Source organism: Homarus americanus, unplaced genomic scaffold, assembly GCF_018991925.1.
Source record: "Homarus americanus isolate GMGI-L3 unplaced genomic scaffold, GMGI_Hamer_2.0 scaffold53687, whole genome shotgun sequence".
Classification (NCBI taxonomy): Eukaryota; Metazoa; Arthropoda; class Malacostraca; order Decapoda; family Nephropidae; genus Homarus; species Homarus americanus.
The window spans coordinates 154,605-177,500 of record NW_024745301.1 but is presented as its reverse complement, the minus strand read 5'-3'; the positions used below and the strand labels follow the sequence as shown (position 1 = coordinate 177,500).

General features: G+C 40.9%; 1 protein-coding gene across 1 annotated transcript; it reads left to right on the top strand.

Moving 5' to 3' along the window:
- Positions 1-2,726: 2,726 nt before the first annotated feature.
- Positions 2,727-12,629, top strand: LOC121878629 (fork head domain-containing protein FD4-like). Its single transcript, XM_042384954.1, has 2 exons — positions 2,727-4,763; positions 12,067-12,629. Exon 1 carries the CDS (start codon positions 2,826-2,828, stop codon positions 3,576-3,578), a length of 753 nt encoding a protein of 250 aa, XP_042240888.1. The 5' UTR covers positions 2,727-2,825; the 3' UTR covers positions 3,579-4,763; positions 12,067-12,629.
- The last annotated feature ends 10,267 nt before the right edge of the window (positions 12,630-22,896 follow it).

Genomic DNA, 22,896 nt, shown 5'->3' with positions numbered 1-22,896 from the left:
AATAACAGCAACTTTGAACTATAGCTGTATTGGTTAAATGAAATATATTATAAAAAGTCGAAATTATCCACAAGAGTTAATTATATATTCTTCAATCGTGGAAATAGGTAGAAATAAGGGAGTTCTTATTGCACGAATTAACTGAAAAATACCTGGAATTACTAGCACTAGTCGCTGTATAAAGTAACTAAATAATTCTAAATATAATCTAAAAACTATAATAATAAAATTACTTAAAATACGATTAAAAAACATATAATTTCTAGTTGTAAGCGTTCAAAGCCTTTATGGAGTCCGAAAATATACTACAATATTAATGAAATCTTCCACGAGAGCTTCACACCAGTACAGCCAGATGTTCGTCGGCGCTGGGGCGGACGGCTGCTGGTAGGGCTTTACGGTGTGTTATTCAAGACTCTGCTGTCATACGTGTTACTACAGGAGCTACTTAAACAATATTACATAAGTGAAAGATAAAGAAAATGAGTTATTATTGTAAAGGGAAACGGAATTATTTTGGAATTGTAATACTTTCTATGAGTCGCAGTGGAAAGTTGAAAACAAAGCATTGATTAATACTTTGGAATCGCTACATTAGCGAGACCATTAGCTGATTTTGTATTATGTAATAAGTAATAGTAATACTGGCAATTAAAATTGTTAAACAAAATATTTCGGAATAGTGGTATTGTCTGTATGAGGTAATAGTTGTTAGAAATATTTGAAAAAAATAGTAATAGTAGAACTTGTTGCAGGGAATACTTGAAGAAAAAAGAATTTCAGTCACAAAGGCGTGAAAAATAATTCGGAATAACTTGTAGGGAATAGGTGAAAAAAATACCTTGGATCCCAATAGCATCCAGTCCTAGTAAGCTCCGTTGGTAATAGGCCCCAGTCCTAATAGGGTCCAATCGTCCAATACTGATCGTCCCAATCCTAATACACCCTAACCTAACCTAACCTAACCTACCCATTATGACTGAGAACAAGTACTAATGAGCATCACCCTAAATGGTTAGGTTAGGTTATATTGGGTTGGGGAATATTACGACTGACACCTACAAGCACTTGGGGTCTAATAGAACTGGGGCCTGTAAGGACTTAGACTTAATAGGACCAGTGGCTATCAGGAATATGGTCTATTACGACTGGGGCCTACTAGGACTGGGCTCTATCACGACTAGGGCCTATTAGAACTGGAGCCCATCTGACTTGCAACAGACCGAGGACGCTGCAACGTTCGTGTCGGGATGGTGAGTGTTCGTGCGTCTCTGTAATGATGTGATTATAAAGGGTTACCACCATGAAGAAGATGGGGTGTGGGTTACCTGCTGTTGAACCTTCCAGTGCTGGCCGAGGAGGGAGTGTGGACGGTCGTAGGGTGGAGGTGGAAGTGTGGAGGTGGGATAGTGGCAAAGGTAGTGGTGAGTGGAGTGGAGAAGTAGGTGATGGAGGTAATGTGTTGTGTTGGTCGTGGAGGTAGTGAGTGGAGTGTACTGGAGTGGAGTGGAATGGAGAAGTAGGTGGTGGAGTAAAGTGGAGATAAGGGATGAGGATGAAGTAGAAGCTAAGTGGAAATTGTGTGGAAGTGGAGGTGGAAGTGAAGGAGAAGGTGGTGGAACTAGAGGCGGAGTAACGATGGTCAAAATGGATGTGGAGTATACGACTGGAGGTGGAAGACAGGGCATGGGAGGTGGATGGGAGGTGGAAGATTCATGTATTGTGGGAACTATACCTGAAAGCGACCACACAGGAGGGGCATATGGTAGAGCTAAGGCCAAGTGGTGTGGGTTAGGAGTGATGGATAGGTGGTGGGTAGGTGATGGATAGGTGGTGGTGGTGATAGTAATGGTGGATGGTTGGTCATGGTGAGTAGGTGGTGGTAGTGGTGGTGAGGTAGTGATTGTTTTGGATGGTTGGTGGTGGAGTGGAGTGGAGTGGAGTGGAGTGGAGTGGAGTGCCGTAAGGTGGAAGGAAGTATATGGAGAAAAGTAGACGTATTCAGCGTCGGAGGTGGTGGAGTGTGGTGGTAACGACGGAAGTGGAAGGTGGACTCTCGCAATGTGGTAGGGTGGACTGTGGTGGTGGTGGTGAACTGTAGTAGAGTGTGGTGGAGTAAAACTAATGGAGTGTGGTGGTGCTGGAGTACTGCATGTGGAGTATGGTGGTGGGGATGTAGCACCGGGATAATGGATCAATGGAGGTGGAATACTTTAGGTTGAGTTTGATCACACAGCGGTGATGGTGGGGTACAGCAGGTGGAGTGTGATAGATGTGGAGTACTACATGTGGAGTACCGCAGGCGGAGTGTGGTGGTGGTGGAGTACCGCAGGTGGAGTGTGGTGGTGGTGGAGTACAGCAGGTGGAGTGTGGTGGTGGTGGAGTACCGCAGGTGGAGTACGGTGGTGGACGGGCTCACACCGTGAGCATGGGGCGGGCAGCTCAAAGAACCTCATTACTATGCAAATGTTGCCCAATTGTGCCCGCCACTGCCTGAGCTGCCTCGTCGTGGCCGCCACGCCCACACACCAGGCCACACCCACGTGCAGGGCACCCACGCCACGCCCCCGCGGGTCCCGGCTGCCATGCAGGGGCCGGGCGTCATGGCCATGCATGCACTAGCCCCGCCCCCCCGCGGCGCCAGCCATTCAGCGGCCACCACCTGATCACGTGACTCGCGCGGCGGTCAACTGCAACGGCATCTGCAAGAGTCAGTGCGCCCTACGCTACAAAACTGCTCGCACATACGCCCACGCCCGCGGCATTATAAGTGGGTGGGTTAGGACTTACAGGTTCAGGGGGCACTGCCCCCCTCCGTGCCCACCATGCCTCGCCCTACCAGAGAAAGTTACGGGGACCAGAAGCCGCCGTACTCGTACATATCCCTGACCGCCATGGCCATCTGGGGCAGCCCGGAAAAGATGTGTACACTGGCGGAGATCTACAAGTTTATTATGGACAACTTCCCCTACTACCGCAAGAACACTCAGCGGTGGCAGAACTCGCTGCGACACAACCTCTCCTTCAACGACTGCTTCATCAAGATCCCCCGTCGCCCCGACAGGCCCGGCAAGGGCGCCTACTGGACCTTGCACCCGTCCGCCATGAACATGTTCGAGAACGGCAGCTTCCTCCGCCGCAGGAAGCGCTTCAAGATCCCCAGGGACGAGAAGGACGCCATCGAGGCCGGCCTGGCGCAGCTCAGCACTCCACCACGCTCCGTGGAAGAGCAGGTGAGACTTCCCCAGCGGGTGCCGCCGCCACCTCCACCGCCACCGCCGCTCAAGCCCCCGAGTGAGGTGATTGTGCCTACCTGCCACGGGGAGATCCCGCCGCATCTACACCTCCTCCCGCCACCTTGCCTCGCCCGCCTCCCGCCCCCGTTGCTATACCCGCCGCCTCTCATCTACCCTGGCACTTGGGGGGCGGCCCCTTTCCTACACTCCCTCACCTACCTGCCGCCGCCACTACCGCCCGCGCTGCCGCCTGTGCTGCCCCGACCCATCAAGCCTACCCCCGTGCTGGCCCGCCCGCCGCCGCCGCCGCCACTAAATTTAGGCATCACAGGCGTCACATAAGGCCCGGGGCACGCGCTGCCCGCCTCGAAGGGCAGCAGCCGACGCCCAGGGCTTACACCATGGTCCAGGGTGCCCTAGCCCAGCCCTAGGGTACACGCTGGACGCTGGCAGTCCTCAGTGTAACGTAAACAAGACGGAGGGAGAACTCAGTGTTTATAACCACAAGTCAACATGTTGTGCAACACTGCAGGACGCTGCAGGTGATACAGTGAACATGATCGCTGGTGGTCAGTAGTGTACAGCGTGCTGCAGCTGTCGTGTTGGTCGCCGCCTGCAGCGCCGCCTTCAGTGTCTCCCACCCCCTCCTCCCCCAGCCCTCCTCACATCTCACCCACACACGAGGAACTCAGAAAATCGTGAGGCGTGTGAGTGTGCGTGTGCGTGCAATCACTGACGTCATGATACATTACTAAACTAAGGTTGGGGTCGAGAAGAACTTACTCTGGTATATTGTAAATATGCAATAAGTTGATTGTTTCAGTCTCCGGTTATTTCTGGGGCATGTGAAGCGAGTTGCATCTGTCCTCTAATAAACACTTACTGTTAAAGGAGAGTGACAAGTCTCTCACTGACGCCTCGAGAAACGACTTAAAGCTATGCCTTTGTTCCTAATGTCTGACTGGTCATTATGATGCAAGCTGGACCACCACACCTTATCCAGTCAGCCTCAGTGAGAAACTGTAGGAGCCCAAGACAGTCCTGCTTGACGTGACGGTTGAGAACTTTCCTGTGAGTGGCTGTGTGGTGTTCCTTGACTGTGGTGTTCCCTGACTGTGGTGTTCCCTGACTGTGGAGTTCTCAGCCCTGGCTACCTACTTCCATGAATAAGAAATACCATGTCACGAAAGAGAATATTTTAGATGTAAATGTTACCTTCGACAGTGTCAGTGACATTTATGGACAATTTCCCGCCGTTTGACTGTCATATAAAATGTATCGGTGTCATGAGACGGTCTCAGTGAATACCCACGATAGTGAGATTAAACGACACAAAAAAATCCCTACATTTGGAAGCTCACACACACGGGGTTGAGTAAATTGACTGGGTGGATGAGAATGTCTTACAGCTTAAGTTGTAATGATGAGTTCCTTGCTCAAGTGTGCTCCTGGCTCAGTGTACAAACCTACCAACCATCTCTCTCTAAGTCACTTGTGTCTCTGTGGTGATAATTATTGGCCTTTGATGTAAGTATCGTAAATAAATTATTGTTGACCTGTTTATCCATGTTTCAGTACTTCTCCTCCTCCTCTTCCCCTCCTCCTCCTCATCCTCATCCTCCTGTAACCAACACAGATATTGTTTTTTGTCTTCTGTAGAAACTATTAATTTTCTAGTGTGAAGTTTCAATGCAATTTCCTGCATCTGATAATTTGTATAAAGACGATGATATTGCCATTATTGATGGAGTGTTATGAATATAAATTATCAATATATATCACTGGCAGAATATTACAGATATTAAGCGTAATTTGGTCCCCTCGGGAAAGTTGAACTGATAAAAAATTCTGATATGGACGGGATGAAAACAGAACCTCGTCTGTATTCTTATATTGGTGTATATTATGTGAGCTATACAGAGGTTGTATACATTTTTCAATGACGTTGAATTATACATATATACAGTATATTATAATGTATGTAAGTATGCATTAATATATCTCGTGATCAAGGTGTACTTTAGGAGCGAGTTGTAACTAACACCTGAGTGTAGGGAATGTTCTCAAGTGTCTTGTAACATCTCAACACACTATTAACACACTCTCATACTATTAACACACACTCACACTATTAACACACTCTCACACTATTAACACACTCTCACACTATTAACACACACTCACACTATTAACACACTCTCACACTATTAACACACTCTCACACTATTAACACACTCTCACACTATTAACACACTCTCACACTATTAACACACTCTCACACTATTAACTATCAACTTATGTATATCAAAATTATCTAACACAACTAAAGAACAAGATTAGTTATTTATACTACGTTAATTATGTTGCCTTTGTTATCTTCATTATTTACTCGTTATTACCTGCCATATTGGAGTACACTCAAGCTCCTAGAGCCTTAACTTATGTATTAAAAAATTAATAAATTATATATATACATATATATATATACATGTAATTTTTAGAATCCATAATATAATTTCCAAACAAACTATTTGTTTGAGATATCCACAGTAGTAAAGCCGAATAATAATGATTAATAAATAGCGAAGATAAAAGATCCATCAATCATATGCAAACTTTATATATATATATATATATACTGTATATATATATATATATATATATATATATATATATATATATATATATATATATATATATATATATATATATACAGTATATATAAAATATGGACATATACAGTATGCGTGCACATGTATATTAATTTTGCATGAGACGGATATAGGCGGCATAATATGTGTACATGTCATGTAGGTAATCTGTTGTTACGCTCACAGGTGCACACATGAATACATAATGTGACACGCAAATATCTAACCATTAATATGAGTGTACATATATGTGCATACGGCCGTGTCTGACAATTTATACAGAAACTTAAAACATTCCTTTACTAACACGAGAGAAATTCCTAATTTGGTCAGCTGGGGTACCACAAGGCCACCCTCCTCCACTGTCTCTGTTTATCTCAATCATAACAATAATCAGAAATTATTCCTGGTTCAGAATTTCATCCTCAAAACGCATGTTAAGTTATACTTTGAGAGAGGGCGAACAGCTAGTAAAAATAAACCTTTAAGAAATAATAATAAATAAAATCACTTGTGTTCACACTTGGTTAGTTTCTAATTCTCACAGAAATTATCAACACCAACTACGATTCCATTTTTTTTACATAATTATCATATATTATTACATAAATACAAGGACTCGTACACAGGAAGTTGTTATCAAGTCAATGTTAATGTCGCTACTTAAGACCATGTAAAGTCTTAAAGATTAATTTAATTTTTAAAAGAATCTCACATTATCCTGACTCTTAGTTACTCCTGCAGTAGTGAGTGAAGACATGATGCAGTGGACGTAGGGGGAGACTAACTACCTGGTGTGTGTTTGTGTGACTTCTTCAGCGGTGTGTCTCTGTTGGACGGACGCCGACGGCATTGGGGTGGCGGTCACTCCCATACAGAGACACAAACCCCCACTATAGTCTTAACTCTAACACGCATTACCATCACGAAACACACAACACAGGGTGGACTGGAGGCACTGATACGTCCTCTCTTAACACACGAGTCTGATCAATGTTAAAAGTTATGAGGAAAATATTAGACAAGAAGTAAACAAGGTGAGTGGATGGTGTTGTCTGCCAGCCGTCTGTTGATAGTAACTCTGATCTCCTGTCACTGAAGACGTCTTCCGTGGTTCCTAATATTAAATTTTTGTAGGCAAATATTATAAATATCTAACCTAGTAGAAAGAGGGATAGAGGGGAATATCAAGAGATCGCCAAATAGAAGCTTGGGTAAAGGGGAACACCAAGAGATCGCCAAATATAAACTTAGATAAAGGCGAACACCAAGAGATCGCCAAATATAAACTTAGGTAAAGGCGAACACCAAGAGATCGCCAAATATAAACTTAGGTAAAGGCGAACACCAAGAGATCGCCAAATATAAACTTAGATAAAGGCGAACACCGAGAGATCGCCAATATACTGTTTTATAATCAACAAGACGACAGGAGCGATGCCCGGGCGGTAATAAACAATATAAATTTATTAATATAACCCCCCCTGTATCACACACCGGCATCTTCCTCCTCACACCGGCCAACCTTAACTCACACACGCTTCTCTTCTCATCAGATCAGAGCCAAGATATTTACACTCCCTGAATCAACGGTTAATTGATTGAAGTAAATACCTGAGTATCACCTGAGTGGCCACCTGATGGAAGTAAACACCTGAGTATCACCTGAGTATCACCTGAGTGGCCACCTGATGGAAGTAAACACTTGAATATCACCTGAGTGGCCACCTGATGGAGGTAAACACCTGAGTATCACCGAGTGGCCACCTGATGGAAGTAAACACCTGAGTATCACCTGAGTATCACCTGAGTGGCCACCTGATGGAAGTAAACACTTGAATATCACCTGAGTGGCCACCTGATGTAAACACCTGAGTATCACCTGAGTGGCCACCTGACACCTGAGTATCACCTGAGTGGCCACCTGATGGACACCTGAGTATCAACCACCTGATTGTAAACACCTGAGTATCACCTGAGTATCATCTGGTTGATGTAAACACCTGAGTGAGTGGCCACCTGATTGAAGTAAACACCTGAGTATCACCTGAGTGGCCACCTGATTGAAGTAAACACCTGAGTATCACCTGAGTGAGCCACCTGATGGAGGTAAACACCTGAGTATCATCTGAGTGGCCACCTGATTGAAGTAAACACCTGAGTATCACCTGAGTATCATCTGAGTGGCCACCTGATGGAGGTAAACACCTGAGTATCACCTGAGTGGCCACCTGATTGAAGTAAACACCTGAGTATCACCTGAGTGGCCACCTGATTGAAGTAAACACCTGAGTATCACCTGAGTGGCCACCTGATTGAAGTAAACACCTGGGCATCACCTAATTAAGAAGTTTTAACACATACACTGGTAGATATGTCAAATATTTCTTATAGCGAGGTGCTAAATGTTCTTTTCTCGACAATAACAGTTTATTAACAGACCACTTTTGATTCGTTCTAGATAAAACATCTTGGGAAATCAGGGAATCAGAACCTTTCTTGACAAAATCATCATGATAATCAACCAATCAGAGTGTTTTGACTTTTCCCACCACCACCACTACCACGATCACCACCAACACCAGCACCACCCACCAAAGACACCACCACCACCGCTACCACGATCACCACCAACACCAGCACCACCCACCAAAGACACCACCACCACTACCACGATCACCACCAACACCAGCACCCCCACCAAGACACCACCACCACTACCACGATCACCACCAACACCAGCACCACCCACCAAAGACACCACCACCACCGCTACCACGATCACCACCAACACCAGCACCACCCACCAAAGACACCACCACCACTACCACGATCACCACCAACACCAGCACCCCCACCACTTCTCACCACCACCATCAGTAAGTCAGTCTGGTCTCCCGGAGCTTCCTATCTCCTCGTAACAAATGCTGAAGCGTGAAAGATAAATACCGGAATTATTTATCAACGCTTTATCCACATTAAGTAATTAAGGACAGGTAGCAGGTGATGAGATGGTCGACGTCTGTTACTTTATAGTGAGTCTGTTGGCCATTATCCAGGTACTGTTGGTTCACATTACACTAACTACACTCCCTTCCTTTTAAACTTTTACTTATGATCTTTTTAATAAATTTTTTCTTCAGTTTTGCTTTTATTCGTGTGGCATATTTATTTATTTCTGTATGTCTCTCTCTCTCTCTCTCTCTCTCTCTCTCCCTCTCTCTCTCTCTCTCATCTTCATCCCCATCTTCCCTCCCTCCTTCCTCTCCTTCCTATCTCACCCTTTCTTTCCTCCCTACCCTCACCATCTCTCACCTCCCGTTCTCCCTACCCTCTTTTAATCTCTTAAGTCACCATATTCCCTTTCCTTCCCTCACCATTACCTTCCTCCCTCCCTCATGATCCCTTCCTTCCTTCACTATACTCCTTCCCTCACCATTACCTTCCTCCGTCCCTCATGATCCCTTCCTTCCTTCACTATACTCCCTCCCTCACCATACTCCCTCCCCCCAATTACCTCCTAATGGTCCGTGTAGGCCTATTAATTTGCCAACACGTACAAGCCAGCCTCCATGGGTTCCTGTCACGTCTCCTGTTTTAATAGCTCCATAAATTATAAATTATAACTCAAATTTTATCCAGTATATAAGAGTGAGTTTGATAATTATTAACCTCTTGTGTGCAGGGTCCTCTCTGAGCTGAATAAAATCACCTAACCTAACCTAACCTAATAAAATATTAAAACTGGCGTCCCTATAGTGAATGGGTTAATTTTAGTAGCTGCAGTTTTAATAGCTCTGGTGCTAAAAGTGATATCAAAAGTATATATTTCTGTGAATTTATAAACCTAATAATAATAAGTTAAAATTCTAAAAACTCAAAATTTAAAATTGCAGCATAAACTAACTCGTTTTATTAACTACAATAATATTAAATTTTCTTAAGTAAGATTAATAACTAATTCCAACAACTTCAATTTCAAGAGCTCCAATGCTATTAACTTAAATTTTGATAACTCCAACTTTTATATCTCCTAAATTATTACCCGTAGTCCTATAAAACTTTAACTATGAGAAACTCATAATTTTATAACTCAAACTTGTGCAATTTATATATCAATAATTAAAATTTTATTCGACCCACTTTCTATAACTCAAAGTATAATTTCTCCGATTTTAACAACTTAGTTTAAAAAGCACTAACAAAATTATACTTTATATCTAATCGTCTTCACTCTAACCTAAATTAGTTTGGACCGATTCGACTGAAAACACAACTCCAAAATTAACATGACCAATCTTGATAACCCCAATATAAATTTTATCAACACGACTTAAAAGCAAAACAAGAACAAACTTTAAATATCTCCAACAATTTTAATAACTTCAAATTAATTTAAACCAAAAACTAAAATAAACAACCTCCTTCAATTCCAACACCTCCAAACCTGCAAAAATGTGTGTGTGTGTGTGTGTGTGTGTGTGTGTGTGTGTGTGTGCGCCATATCATACATCACGGTACACAGGTAAACTCCAGCATTAATTAACTCCGCGCATCCTGCCATAGTGCCCTTAAGTGCTTATAGGGAAGTAATAGGTTAAGAGGTAATAGTGGGTACACCAAGGTAGACTATGGGAACCTCTTGTGTTTCCTGCAGGGATATACTACGTACTAGGTAGATATATAGTAGGTAGATACGTGGTAGATAGATGTACGTGGCAGGTAGATATTAGTGATAGGTAGATATGTGGTACGTATACTGTATATACGTGTTAGGTAGATACGAGGCAGCTATATATGTAATAATTATTTATGTAATAGGTATGTAATAGTTATATACATGTTATTGAAGAGTTTTATTTGCAATATATAGCTGTATATAATGTTAAAGAAGTGTTAATGGTATTCTCTAGTTATCGTTATTATTATTATTATTATTATTATTATTATTATTATTATTATTATTATTATTATTATTATTATTATTATTATTATTATTATTATTATTATTGTTATTATTATTATTATTATTATTATTATTATTATTATTATTGTTATTATTATTATTACTATTATTATTATTACTATTATTATTATTACTATTAATATTATTTTTATTATTATCTATTATTTTTATTATTATTATTATATTACTATTAATATTATTTTTATTATTATTAATATTATTATTATTATTATTATTATTATTATTGTTATTATTATTATTATTATTATTATTATTATTATTATAGTTAACGTTAATACACTTATAACATTTAAATTTATTATATTATTTTTTATTCCTTGATTTATATTTATGTATTTGTTTGTTTGTTTGTTAGTCACCTGAACAACACTATACATAACTTTGTTTACGATCAGCGTTACCAGAGAGGATTATCGGACACACTCGCCAGGACCAACCACAACACTGCGTCAACAATATCGATTACTCCCGCCAAGTTACAGCCTATATAATGAACGCCAAAATTGACCGTTCTCGACAGTTAACTGCATATAGAGACATAATTAGCTACTATTTTCCCCAGGTAACAACCAATAGAAATAGGTGTATTAACCACTGTTGCCACGTAAAGTTATTATAGGAAATATAAACCAGTGTTGCCTAGTAAATAAAGTAGGAATTAAAAATACATGCTATGACTAGTCTTGCCAAGTACCAGGTAATACAGGTAACAACTTGTACCAGTGTTACCAGGTGATATAATCTCGTCTTAGGTATTCGATTAATCTTGCCACCTAAGAGTCAATATAGGTAACAAAGTAAATCCCTTCAGCCTGGTAAGATAATTACGAGTCAGATATACTATTAATCTCATCAGGTAATAATGTAATATACGTCGTAAAATAGACCGCTGCTGCCAGGTGTGTGATTATTTAGGAGTAGGAATATCAGTTGCTCTCGCCTGCAAGAACACGTCTTGGAGACTCAACAACATCGATTACTGTTGACCTTGCTCTAACCTAACCTAACCTAACCTAATTCAAAGTAACGTAACAACACCTAAAGTAGCCTAGTCTACCCTACCCTAACATCAAATCCCAGATCAAACCCACAAGGTGAACGGCATGTATTGTACAACCAAATATATAACAAGTAGACTTTCTGCTTAAAAAAAGAAACACAATTATTTCACTATTTTTATGTTTATTCCCAGATAACGCAAGATGGCTGGAAGCAACAACACACACACACACACACACAGATAGACAGACTGTGTGTATGTGTAAAGACGATGTTATCTGAGTGTGTATATGAAGAAAATGTGTATATATACGTATGTATGTATGTATGTATGTGTAAATACGGACGTTCACACCTCAATACGGACTCTGACAACCCACCACGGACAAACACAAGCAACCACGAACACGGACCTACCTCAAACACACACACACAACTCCCCACATACGCTGTCAACCAACCACGGACTCATCTGAGAGGTAAAAAACTTGTAGGTAACATTTGGTAACAAGTGAACCATTAAAGACTGTCAGAGAAATTGTTGTGGTATTATGCTAATGTACACTCGAGCTGACCATAATTAAATGATAACAAGTGTAGGTGATACATGATACATACTGCACCTCTGTATGTGTCATCGTTACCTATATATTACTGCCGGTATTGGAGTGAAAATCTTAACCGGAAGGGACTTAAGTTAACTCAGGTGTACGAATGTGTGTTTGGTTTGCGATTTTTTTTTCGCCAAAATTTTGAGATTAAAGTAGTCTATTTTTTGGTTATTTATTTATTTATTTTTATTTTTTGCAAATTTTTACTTCCTGGGATTATGAAGTTTAGAATTTTAATTGATATATATTTTGATAATTTAAAGTATAATTTATTAATATGTGCGATTATGTGGATTTTGTTAAGTTTGATTGTTGACAAATGTTTAGAAAATTAGACTTGTTTTTGTATACATTTACTTCCTAATTACCTCTGGTTAGGCTAGGTTGAATACTATCTTTAAAGGTTTCAATGATTATAATTATTATTTACCTTAAAAGGATATTTCATGTGTGTGTGTGTGTGTGTGTGTGTGTGTGTGTGTGTGTGTGTGTGTGTGTGTGCTTGAGTGGCTTGAGTGTGTGTGTATATTCGTCAAAAAATACACCAATATACAGGTAAATTTGCACCTATTCTGCCATAATAATACATCACCATACACAATGCTACGAAACACTAATTAACACAGAATATTGAAGTAGTGTAGCCAACGCTGGCGTGAGGAACTGGACGCGGATACCTACGGCGTGAACGATGGAGCCTGCGAGGAGGTTGATGAGTTCCTAGTTAGCAACACTTGTCTCACTCCGACCCCCGCCGCTTGAGGTCTTCCCTGTCTGTATGTTTATATGTCCCAAGACTTATAAACAAAGACCTTCTATTTATCTACATGAATTAACCCCATTGTTTTAAGTTTCACATATTTTGTCATCATATTTCCACTTGTTATACTTTATTTCTATTTTATTTACCATTATTTTAAGTTTTTATTTGTATTTAATTATTTATTATTATTTTCATCACATATGAAGTTACTTAATTACATTACTGTATTGAATATCATAAATAAATTCATATATTATCTTTACCTTTGTTTTTGTATTATTTTTATTAACACGTAAATATTTCTTTTATTAATTGATCATTTTACTGTACTATATTTTATTTTATTTATACATTTATTGAATTTTGTTGTATAATACGATGCTCTGTGGTTAAGAGACAACCAGCTGTTTTATGATTAATAAGAAAAGGAATAATAAGGAGGAGGAGGAGAACGGGTAGACACACAGGAAGAAGAAGATTTGTAAGAGAAACTGGTGACTAAAAAGCCAAAGAAAATGAAAAATGGGAAAATTAGCAAAAGAAAAACAAGAATGAAAAGTAAAAAACGAGAAAAGGGGAAAAACTACAAATAAAAAATGAAGAAAAAGAAACAAAAAAGACAAAATAGATATAAAAATTATGAAAATTATGAAAAAGAAAAATTAATATAATATATAAAGAAAAACAATTAAAAAATATTACTTTACCAAGTAAATATCTTACTTAATATACCTCTAATAACATTTTAGGAACAAACCAAATCAGTTACAAAATATTAACTCAAATTACTACCTGTATACATAAATTTCTTCCTTCTTCTAATAACGCTTTAAAAATTAACCCAAATAGTTACGAAATGTTAAAAAAATAAAAATAAATAAATAAATATATATATATATATATATATATATATATATATATATATATATATATATATATATATATATATATATAAATATATATATATATATATATTAACCTGTACATATTTTCAATCCTCCTTTAATAACAATATATAAATTTACACATTAAAATCCATATGAAAACTTAATGAAACACAAGAAAATACCTTCCTTCCTCTCACATACGAGTATATTAACCTGATAATAATATACATATTTTTCTTCATATTAAAAATACCAATTATATTTACTCTAATAACATCACAGGAATGGTTGTATTTTGTTGTAAATTATGTTCTATGAGGAGAAATAAAAGTATATATATATATTTTTCCTAAGTTGTGACAGTGTTAAAAGGATATACACGACTGTACACAACTGTTTACAAATTTATATATATAAACAAAAGCCAGAATCTACTTGTTCCAGTTTGTTGTAATAATAACAGCAACATTAGGTCTGTTCTTCACGTAATAACATTTGTAAAAGAAAAACAAAAGCACAAAATAATGCCAATGACAGCCATGAAAAAATTGTAAACAGTAATTTACATGCAACGAAAACAGCGAAAAAATTACGATTGTTGTGTTGGTGTGGACGAGACAGCCACGGCAAACAGGTACATTATACAAGCACTCAGAGAGGAACCAGTAATTAGCAGATATTACAAGTTGTTTTTAAAGCGCATTAACTATCTTAGAGTCGGTTTATGTTGTTAACTGGATCGTTGAGTGTGGTGCAGGAGACTGTGGTATAGTTAGTAATTACCAGTACATCGCTAATGACCTCATCTACATTGACGCTGTTTGGCTGTGTAAGTAGTAGCGTAAGTGTGTGTTGTAAGTGACTCTGGGAGATGAGTGAGAGAGAAATCTGGATTCAAATATCAGCTAAAAAACCCGGAGATATGAAGTGGATTAGTGTGGATTTTAATGGATTTAAGTGTTTCTGAAGCCAATGGTCTTAAAGTATCGTTCACTCAGTCTCAGTCTGTCTCCAGGTAACCCAAACGGAGGTGAGTGGAGGACACAGGTACAAATACAAGGTATCCGACTGTCCATGGATTTAGTTTTGTCGTTAAGAAACACACATTGACTCAAAGACGATATAACATGTATTAAAGACACTATCAGGGACGTAATTCATCTTGTAATTCCTTTAAATGTTGTAAGGTAGATTGTGGTCATGATGGTGGGTAGGAATTTATGGTAAGTTGTAGGGTGATTGTGGGATGGTTCTTGTTTTGGAGTATTGTTTTGAGATGTGTAACACTCTCTCTCTCTCTCTCTCTCTCTCTCTCTCTCTCTCTCTCTCTCTCTTTCTCTCTCTCTCTCTCTCTCTCTCAAAGGTCAAGGACCACCTCCTCAAATCCATCTCCGCCAAGTTACTTCATCTTCAGCCTCCTCTTCTGCCCCCTCCTCCTCCACATCACTCAGCATCTCCTGTACATCATCCTGGCTCTCTACCTCCTCCTCCTCCTCCTCCACTCCTCTATCCCAAAGGCCTCCGTCCACCACATTCCTCCACCTTAACCACAAGATCTTCTCCCTCTAGCAGGACAAATGCCATTATATTTCCACTTAGGAGTAATCGATACCCAGGTAAAATTACACACCTGTTCGTCACTACCATCAGGGAAAAAATGTAATAGACAGATGTAATAGAATGCAGTAATTGCTCTTTATAAAAACTGAAGCAGTATCAGGTATCGCAATATATTTTTTTGGGTGCCAACTTCATGAAAGCTTCCCTTCAGTGCGATAAATTTCAGTATTGTATGAGAGTTTCAGGAGGCGTTTGACTGAAAATGTTTTGGAATACCTGAAACTGATTTTTAATTGACTCTAAATCTGAATAGAGTTCTACTTTACAAGACCCTGAAAATGACTCGTGTTTGACTATGTAGTTCACGCCATGTTGCTGGCCAGTGTTCTGTTGTGATATGTTTGGGCAAAACTTGTTATATTCTCTACAGTCATGGCTCCATTAGACACGTCATATAGTGAAGATCAGTTTGAATATTACTCAGAAAGTGACGATAATCTGCCAGGTGACACTTTAGAGGAATATGACAGTGATTATTATCCTGACAAAGAGATAGACATTAGTGAAGGCAGCAGTTCACCCTCCCCCTCCACACTTCGCTTCTCGTTCATACCAAATCCACTTACAGACGAATACAACACCGGACATTTTTTTCAAGAACTCGACACCACTCACAAGGTAAATAAACATAATATTAATGTGTGGATGTTATAATGAACAGTTTAATACAATACTATACTGATAGATGAATGCATACACAAACTGACATATTTGTGTCATTGGAACTACATTTTGTGAGGTTTATGTGATCATAGATGAATATATAATTAACAATTAGGGAGGGGGGTGCGAAGTGAGATATATGGGGGGAAGGGAAGAGGGGTATGAGGCGGGGGGGTGAGGTATCAGGGAAGATAAGTTGTTTACATAGAGAGGAGTAAGTAGTAAAGAAGAGGTTAATTAATTTACTAAGCATCACAGTTCATCAGAGTCTTCATCTTCAACAGACAGACAACTAAAGGAAATAAGTTACGTTCAATACAGTTATCAATAAGTATAGATCCTGAGAAGCACGGCACCGTTTACAGAAGTCACGTGAGTTACAACAGAAGCCAAATGTGTCACAGGATACAGTAATCGTCTCCTTTCCTAAGTTACACATAAATACTCATTGGTGTATGTATGTATGTATGTATGTATGTATGTATGGATTGTACACTCTATTATATGCGATATACTGTATATGCACGTATGATTATCCAAACAAACAAATACGCACAGGTATAAAAACAAACACACATAAATACACACAGAAAAGGATAAAAACGTACACAAACCACTCATTGTTAAGATTACACAGGTGTACACAGGTAGGCGCACAAGCGGGACCACACAGGTGAACGTGAGTGTGTGGAGGTGCGTGTGTAAGGTCGATGAAGCGACGGACCAACATTAAGACAAAGTGTTTTACGCCTTAATTTTATAACTGAGCCAGCCAGAGATCCCCCACAGGTGTTCCAGTCTACCATAAACAATGCTCCGTACAGGTGCTCCACTCTACCAAAATAACGCTCCACAAAGATGTTCCACTCTACTATAGGGACGCTTAACACACACACACACACACACAATTTTACTCCACCCAAAAAAATAAATAAGTGTGGAAGAGGTACAGAGATAAGATAAGGAATACCAAAAATGAAGAGGAAGAAGAAGATAGAAGATGGGAAGAGAGAGGGAGGGAGAAAGAGAGAGAGAGAGAGAGAGAGAGAGAGAGAGAGAGAGAGAGAGAGAGAGAGAGAGACCAACAACACTTCCTGTTTTGTGGAGCACTAGGCAGTAAACACAGTGCTAAGGTGTAGACATTGACGACTAATGACATATACCTGTCAGCTGAGGTATGAGCCTCCCGTCACCACCTGTACTGAGGGGGGGAGGGCAGGTGATTTAGGTGGGCAAGTGGTGGTGGAGGTCAGAGGCATTAGGTGGTGGAGGTGGTCGTGTTGATGGAGATGGAGGTGATGGTGGTGAAGGTGGAGGTAGAAGTAGTGGAGGTTTTGGTGTTTGGTGGTGGAGGTGATGGTAGTGGTGGTGGAGGTGATGGTGGTGGTGGAGGTGATGGTAGTCGTGTGAGGTGATAGTGGTGGTGGAGGTGGTAGTGGTAGTGGTGGTGGAGGTGATGGTAGTGTGGTGGTGGGAGGTGATGGTAGTGTGTGGGTGGAGGAGGTGATGGTAGTGGTGGTGGAGGTGATGGTAGTCGTGGTGGAGGTGATGGTAGTGGTGGTGGAGGTGATGGTAGTGGTGGTGGAGGTGATGGTAGTGGTGGTGGAGGTGATGGTAGTGGTGATGGAGGTGATGGTAGTGGTGGAGATCAGAGGCATTAGGTGGAGGAGGAGGTGGTTGTTATGGTGGTGGAAGATGATATCAAAAGTATTAGGTTTAAAAATAGGTATAACGAGAACAGTTTCATGGTGTAAGGTGAGACAGGTGACTGGTATAAGTGGTATCAGGCAGGCATAAAGTTGTGCACTAAATACACCTTACACTACCTGTCTCCCACCTATCAATCCACACTAATTCATCATCATTTACCTTCGTCTTTCTCTTCATTATACATAATATTATCCATACATTACCCAATTTTAGGTTAACTATTTTATATTGCATTGAGGTCACCCAATTACGTGTAGCCTAATTGGGATACCCTAAATCCGTATGTATGTGTGTGTGTGTGTTTTGCTACTAATACACACTCACATACATACATAGAGTACATACAATAATCTCCAATTATTGTATGATTATTGTATTCTTGTGGGATTTAACAGATTGCGTACTTGTATATCAATACTTCTTTATGTAATCAGCTGACGTATGTAAACAAACAATATCAGCTGATGTGTCAACACACCAGGTGATGTAAACGAAGATAATAATACCTGACACATGCAAATAAACAAGAAAATATCACTTGTTGCCAACAAACGATATCAGTTGATCACAGTCTCACCTGAACCAGTCGAGCCTCCAACTCTACCAGTCTACCTGCGAGCTGATACAGGTGAGGCTCTACCAGTGAAGAGTCTACCTGTTAGCTGTTACAGGTGGGGAGTCCACCTGAGAGCTGTTACAGGTGAGAAGTCTACCGATGAGCTGATACAGGTGAGGCTCTACGGCTGAGACTCTCCCACTGAGGAATCTACCTACTAGCTGATACAAGTGAGGTTCGACAAGTGAGACACAATTACCGGTAAGACTCACACAACTACCTAGGTAGACCCCCACACCCCAGGAGTCTAACTCATGTCTAACACACTGGGTGACGTGCCCCTGACAGATGGTGGTGGCGGGGCATGACAGTGATACCCCCAGCACCTGGCACGTAAGGTCGCCCCTCCGTGCCCCGCCCCGTGGTAGGCCCGCCCCTCCGACCATGGGGCGGTGTGGGGGTAATTACACGCCGGCCACCAGTAATAAGAGAGCTACGGGATTGGTGCGGCCATTAGAACGACCGAACGACCCCTCCTTCTATCCTCCACGACCTGATGCAGACGACCAGTGTGTGTGTGTGTGTGTGTTCCAAGACTGATGGTTGGTTTGGTCATTAGAAGAGACTGAACGACCACTCCTCTTATCTACCACGACGTGATGTACACTACCACTGTCTCATAGCTATAGGGACGACTGGTGGTTGGTATCCTGTAAAAGTCGACGAGGGGAACGACCATCTATTCTATCTCTTCCCTGCGATAAACGACTAGTAACACCATTAGAACGACCCCTCTCATATAACTCCACAAACGACTCAATACAGACGACCACCTCGCAACAACAGATAAACTAAGCAATCAGAACGACTTCTCTTACCCCCATCCCTCAACTACGACTCCCTGCAGACGACCACCTCCTCCTTTTGGCTGGGTCGTACACCGGATGCATGTCGTGGAGTTTTAGTCACAGTTTGACGGGGTGGTAACAGATTGTGGTGATGTATGATGGACTGTCTCGGGTGGAGGGTGGGGTGGGGGGGTGGAAGAGAAGAGTGGAGGGGTGGGGGAGAAAAGGAGAGGAGAGGAATGGGTGGATGGGAAGGAAGGATGGGAGGTAGAGAAGGGGATGGGTTGAAGGAAAGGAAGGATAGGAGAGAAAAGGATGCATGGGGGGAAGGGGAGGGGTGAACGAAGGAAAACAGAGGAAGGAGAAGTAGAGGGAGGAAGATAGATGGAGGGAGAGGGATGGGTGGAAGGGAAGGAAGGAAGGAAGGGGTGTAGAAAGGAAGGAAGGAGAGGGGTGGAGAGAAGGGGAAGACAATGAGGAAAGTTGAGGGTATTTTGATAACATTTTTAACATTCTTATTGTATTTTTGAGATTAAGTTAATAAATTGTATACATTCTTGCATAATTGATGAGGAATATTGTATTGTTACGAGGTCTTGCTAATCCAGGTGTTACTCAGGTAAATACACGACATGGATGTCCTTCTTACTCTGATATCCACGAGAAACCTTCAGTATTCTCAGTTGTGGTAAATAATAAATATTTTGATAATTTGTCTGAAATTATCGTTTGTTGTTGTTGTTGTTGTTATTAACGTTTGTTGTTGTTGTTGTTGTTGTTAATATTAACGTTTGTTGTTGTTGTTGTTGTTAATATTAACGTTTGTTGTTGTTGATATTAGTGTTGGTTGTTGTTGTTATTAACGTTTGTTGTTGTTGTTGTTGTTATTAACGTTTGTTGTTGTTGTTGTTGTTATTAACGTTTGTTGTTGTTGTTAATATTAACGTTTATTGTTGTCATTAAGGATTGTTGTTGAAAATATAAGTTTTTTTTATTTCCTGTGTAAATTGAATCATATTATAATATATTATTGTGACAGCTAATACCATGACAGTGTCCTCAGTAACACTCGCTGTTCTCATAAAGTTTATATATTTTTTATTGTATTTCCTGTCAAAGTTAATTATACCATCGTAAATATATTTGATAGTATTTCCACCTGGAGTTATTAATAATATATCTAATAATATATGATAGAATTCTCACCTGAAGTTAATGTATTTCAATAATAAAGTTTTTTTTTTCGACTTATAGTAACTTAGTATTAATATATACCAGGTGATATTCCTTAAGTGTCATTATTATCTCAACGTAAGTAATATCCCCGTCAGGAGATGATTTAATGGATATAAGTTTATTTTGAGTTAATGTTCCTTAAGACAAATAATTTCTTGATAGTATTCCCCGCCGCCCTCCTCCCCTCCCCCACCTACAGCCCGGCACGGTCCGCAGCGTCGCTATCACCGCCATCTAGTGGCCGGCCCTGCTATTATCACACTTTTTACCCCCACTATCACCACCGCCATCTGGCCTACGGTGATACAGACGAGGCGGCCCGCCATCAAACCACCCCAAAAACGAGCTATTTGCACCGCTTCCCAGAGTCGATAATCCCACGACAACTCAACGTGAAATGAGTCGTGTTGCTCAAGGTCGCCTCGTGATGGTCTCGTCCCCAGCAAATGGCAACCTTAATATGTACATAGCAAGGCAAAGGAATAATGTATCTCGAAATTCCTGAGATGAGAGGTTGGGGTGATAGCAGCCTGAGTTATCATGGGTGGAGAGCGATTACCAGTTACAGTGATTACAGTGAAATTGACCTCAAACAATGTCTGTCTCCCCCGCGGCCAACTACCCGGGTCCTGCAATCCACAAATTCGGCTTTTCTGAAGACAAAGATTTTTGCTGTTGGGAATCACGTGTTCGAGGAGGGTTAGTGGTGGTGATGGTGGAGGTGTTGCTGCTGGTAGTGATGCTGGTGGTGGTGGTGGTGTTGGTGTTAGTGGTGGTGGTGGTGTTCATGGTGATGGTGGTGGTGTTAGTGGCGGTGTTGGTGATGGTGGTGGTGGTTGGTAATTGGTGATAATAATGGTATTAATCTTTATTGTGGTGGTGATGACGAAGGTGATAGTGGTGAGTAACAATACTTTTACATCAGGATATATATAACATTTACACTGAACCATCTCACTCAGTCGGTATATCAATGAGCGGACACAAACATAATGATCATCCGAGATACTATATTACCATTCGCTCTCCCTGACCTTCCCCCCAGATCTTGCACGGCTCGTTACATCATCTACGATACCACGCGGTGCATAATATACACACAGACAAGGTGACAGTAACCCCCCCTCTAGAACACCACTTTGCCACTTATACAGATGAGGAGACGGTAAACTCCCTTCAGATACACAGCCGAGGAGACAGTAAACTTTCTTGTGGAACACCAGTTTGTCAGATACACAGCCGAGGAGATAGTAAACCTCTTATGGAACACCAGGTCGTCAGGTATCTTGGGTGCTGACGACGCCTAGACAGTTCGCCAGGCAGCTGCTCAGAGGCGACAGTCGAGGTTGCAGTTTTTACCTGTGTATTTTGGTGACAAATTGGTGAGGACGACGTGTAGTGGATGTGGTTGTTTGTGGTATTACATGACGTCAATAATATGTTTTTTATCTTATTTTTAGTGTTTTTCTCTGATAAATGTTTTTATCACTTAAAACAATATATATTTTTTTATTTTACTTAATATTTGTAGAGGAAGGAAATACAGATAGCAATAAGACTTATCAATATATTTAAAACAAAGATAAATAAAAGAGATTTGCAATAAGATGATACACACCTGTAATAGATCTACCTACAGTTGTTGTCTACCTGTGAGGGACGAGACATAAACAGCAACAAGAATTGGTGGTGGTGAGGGAGGGAGGGGGAGGGAGGTTGGGAGGGGAGGGGCGAGCGAGAAAGGTGGGGGGAGAGAGGTTGGGAGGGGAGGGGCGAGTGAGAAAGGTGGGGGGAGAGAAGGGTGCAGGGAGGGAGGGAGGGGAAGGTGGCAATGCAAGAGTGGTGAAAAGAACGAGGAAGAGGCTAGGAAGGAGCGAAGGAGGGGGACAAGGAAAGAACGAAGGAGAGAGAGAGAGATAAGAGGGCGAGGAAGAAACGAAGGAGGGAGACAAGGAAAGAGCGAGGAAGGGGGTCAAGTAAAGAGCTAGAGAGGGAGAGGGAAGGAGCGAGCGAGCCAGGACGGGAGGTGAGGTGAGGGAGAGAGGAAGAGAGGGATGTAAGTATTGTATTCAGAGTAATTTGTCCTCGGCATTAATATCACGGGGTACACACAACACACCGCCTCCATC

Coding starts and splice junctions, on each gene's coding strand:
- LOC121878629 (XM_042384954.1), top strand. CDS start 2,826: ATGCCTCGCCCTACCAGAGAAAGTTACGGGGACCAGAAGCCGCCGTAC.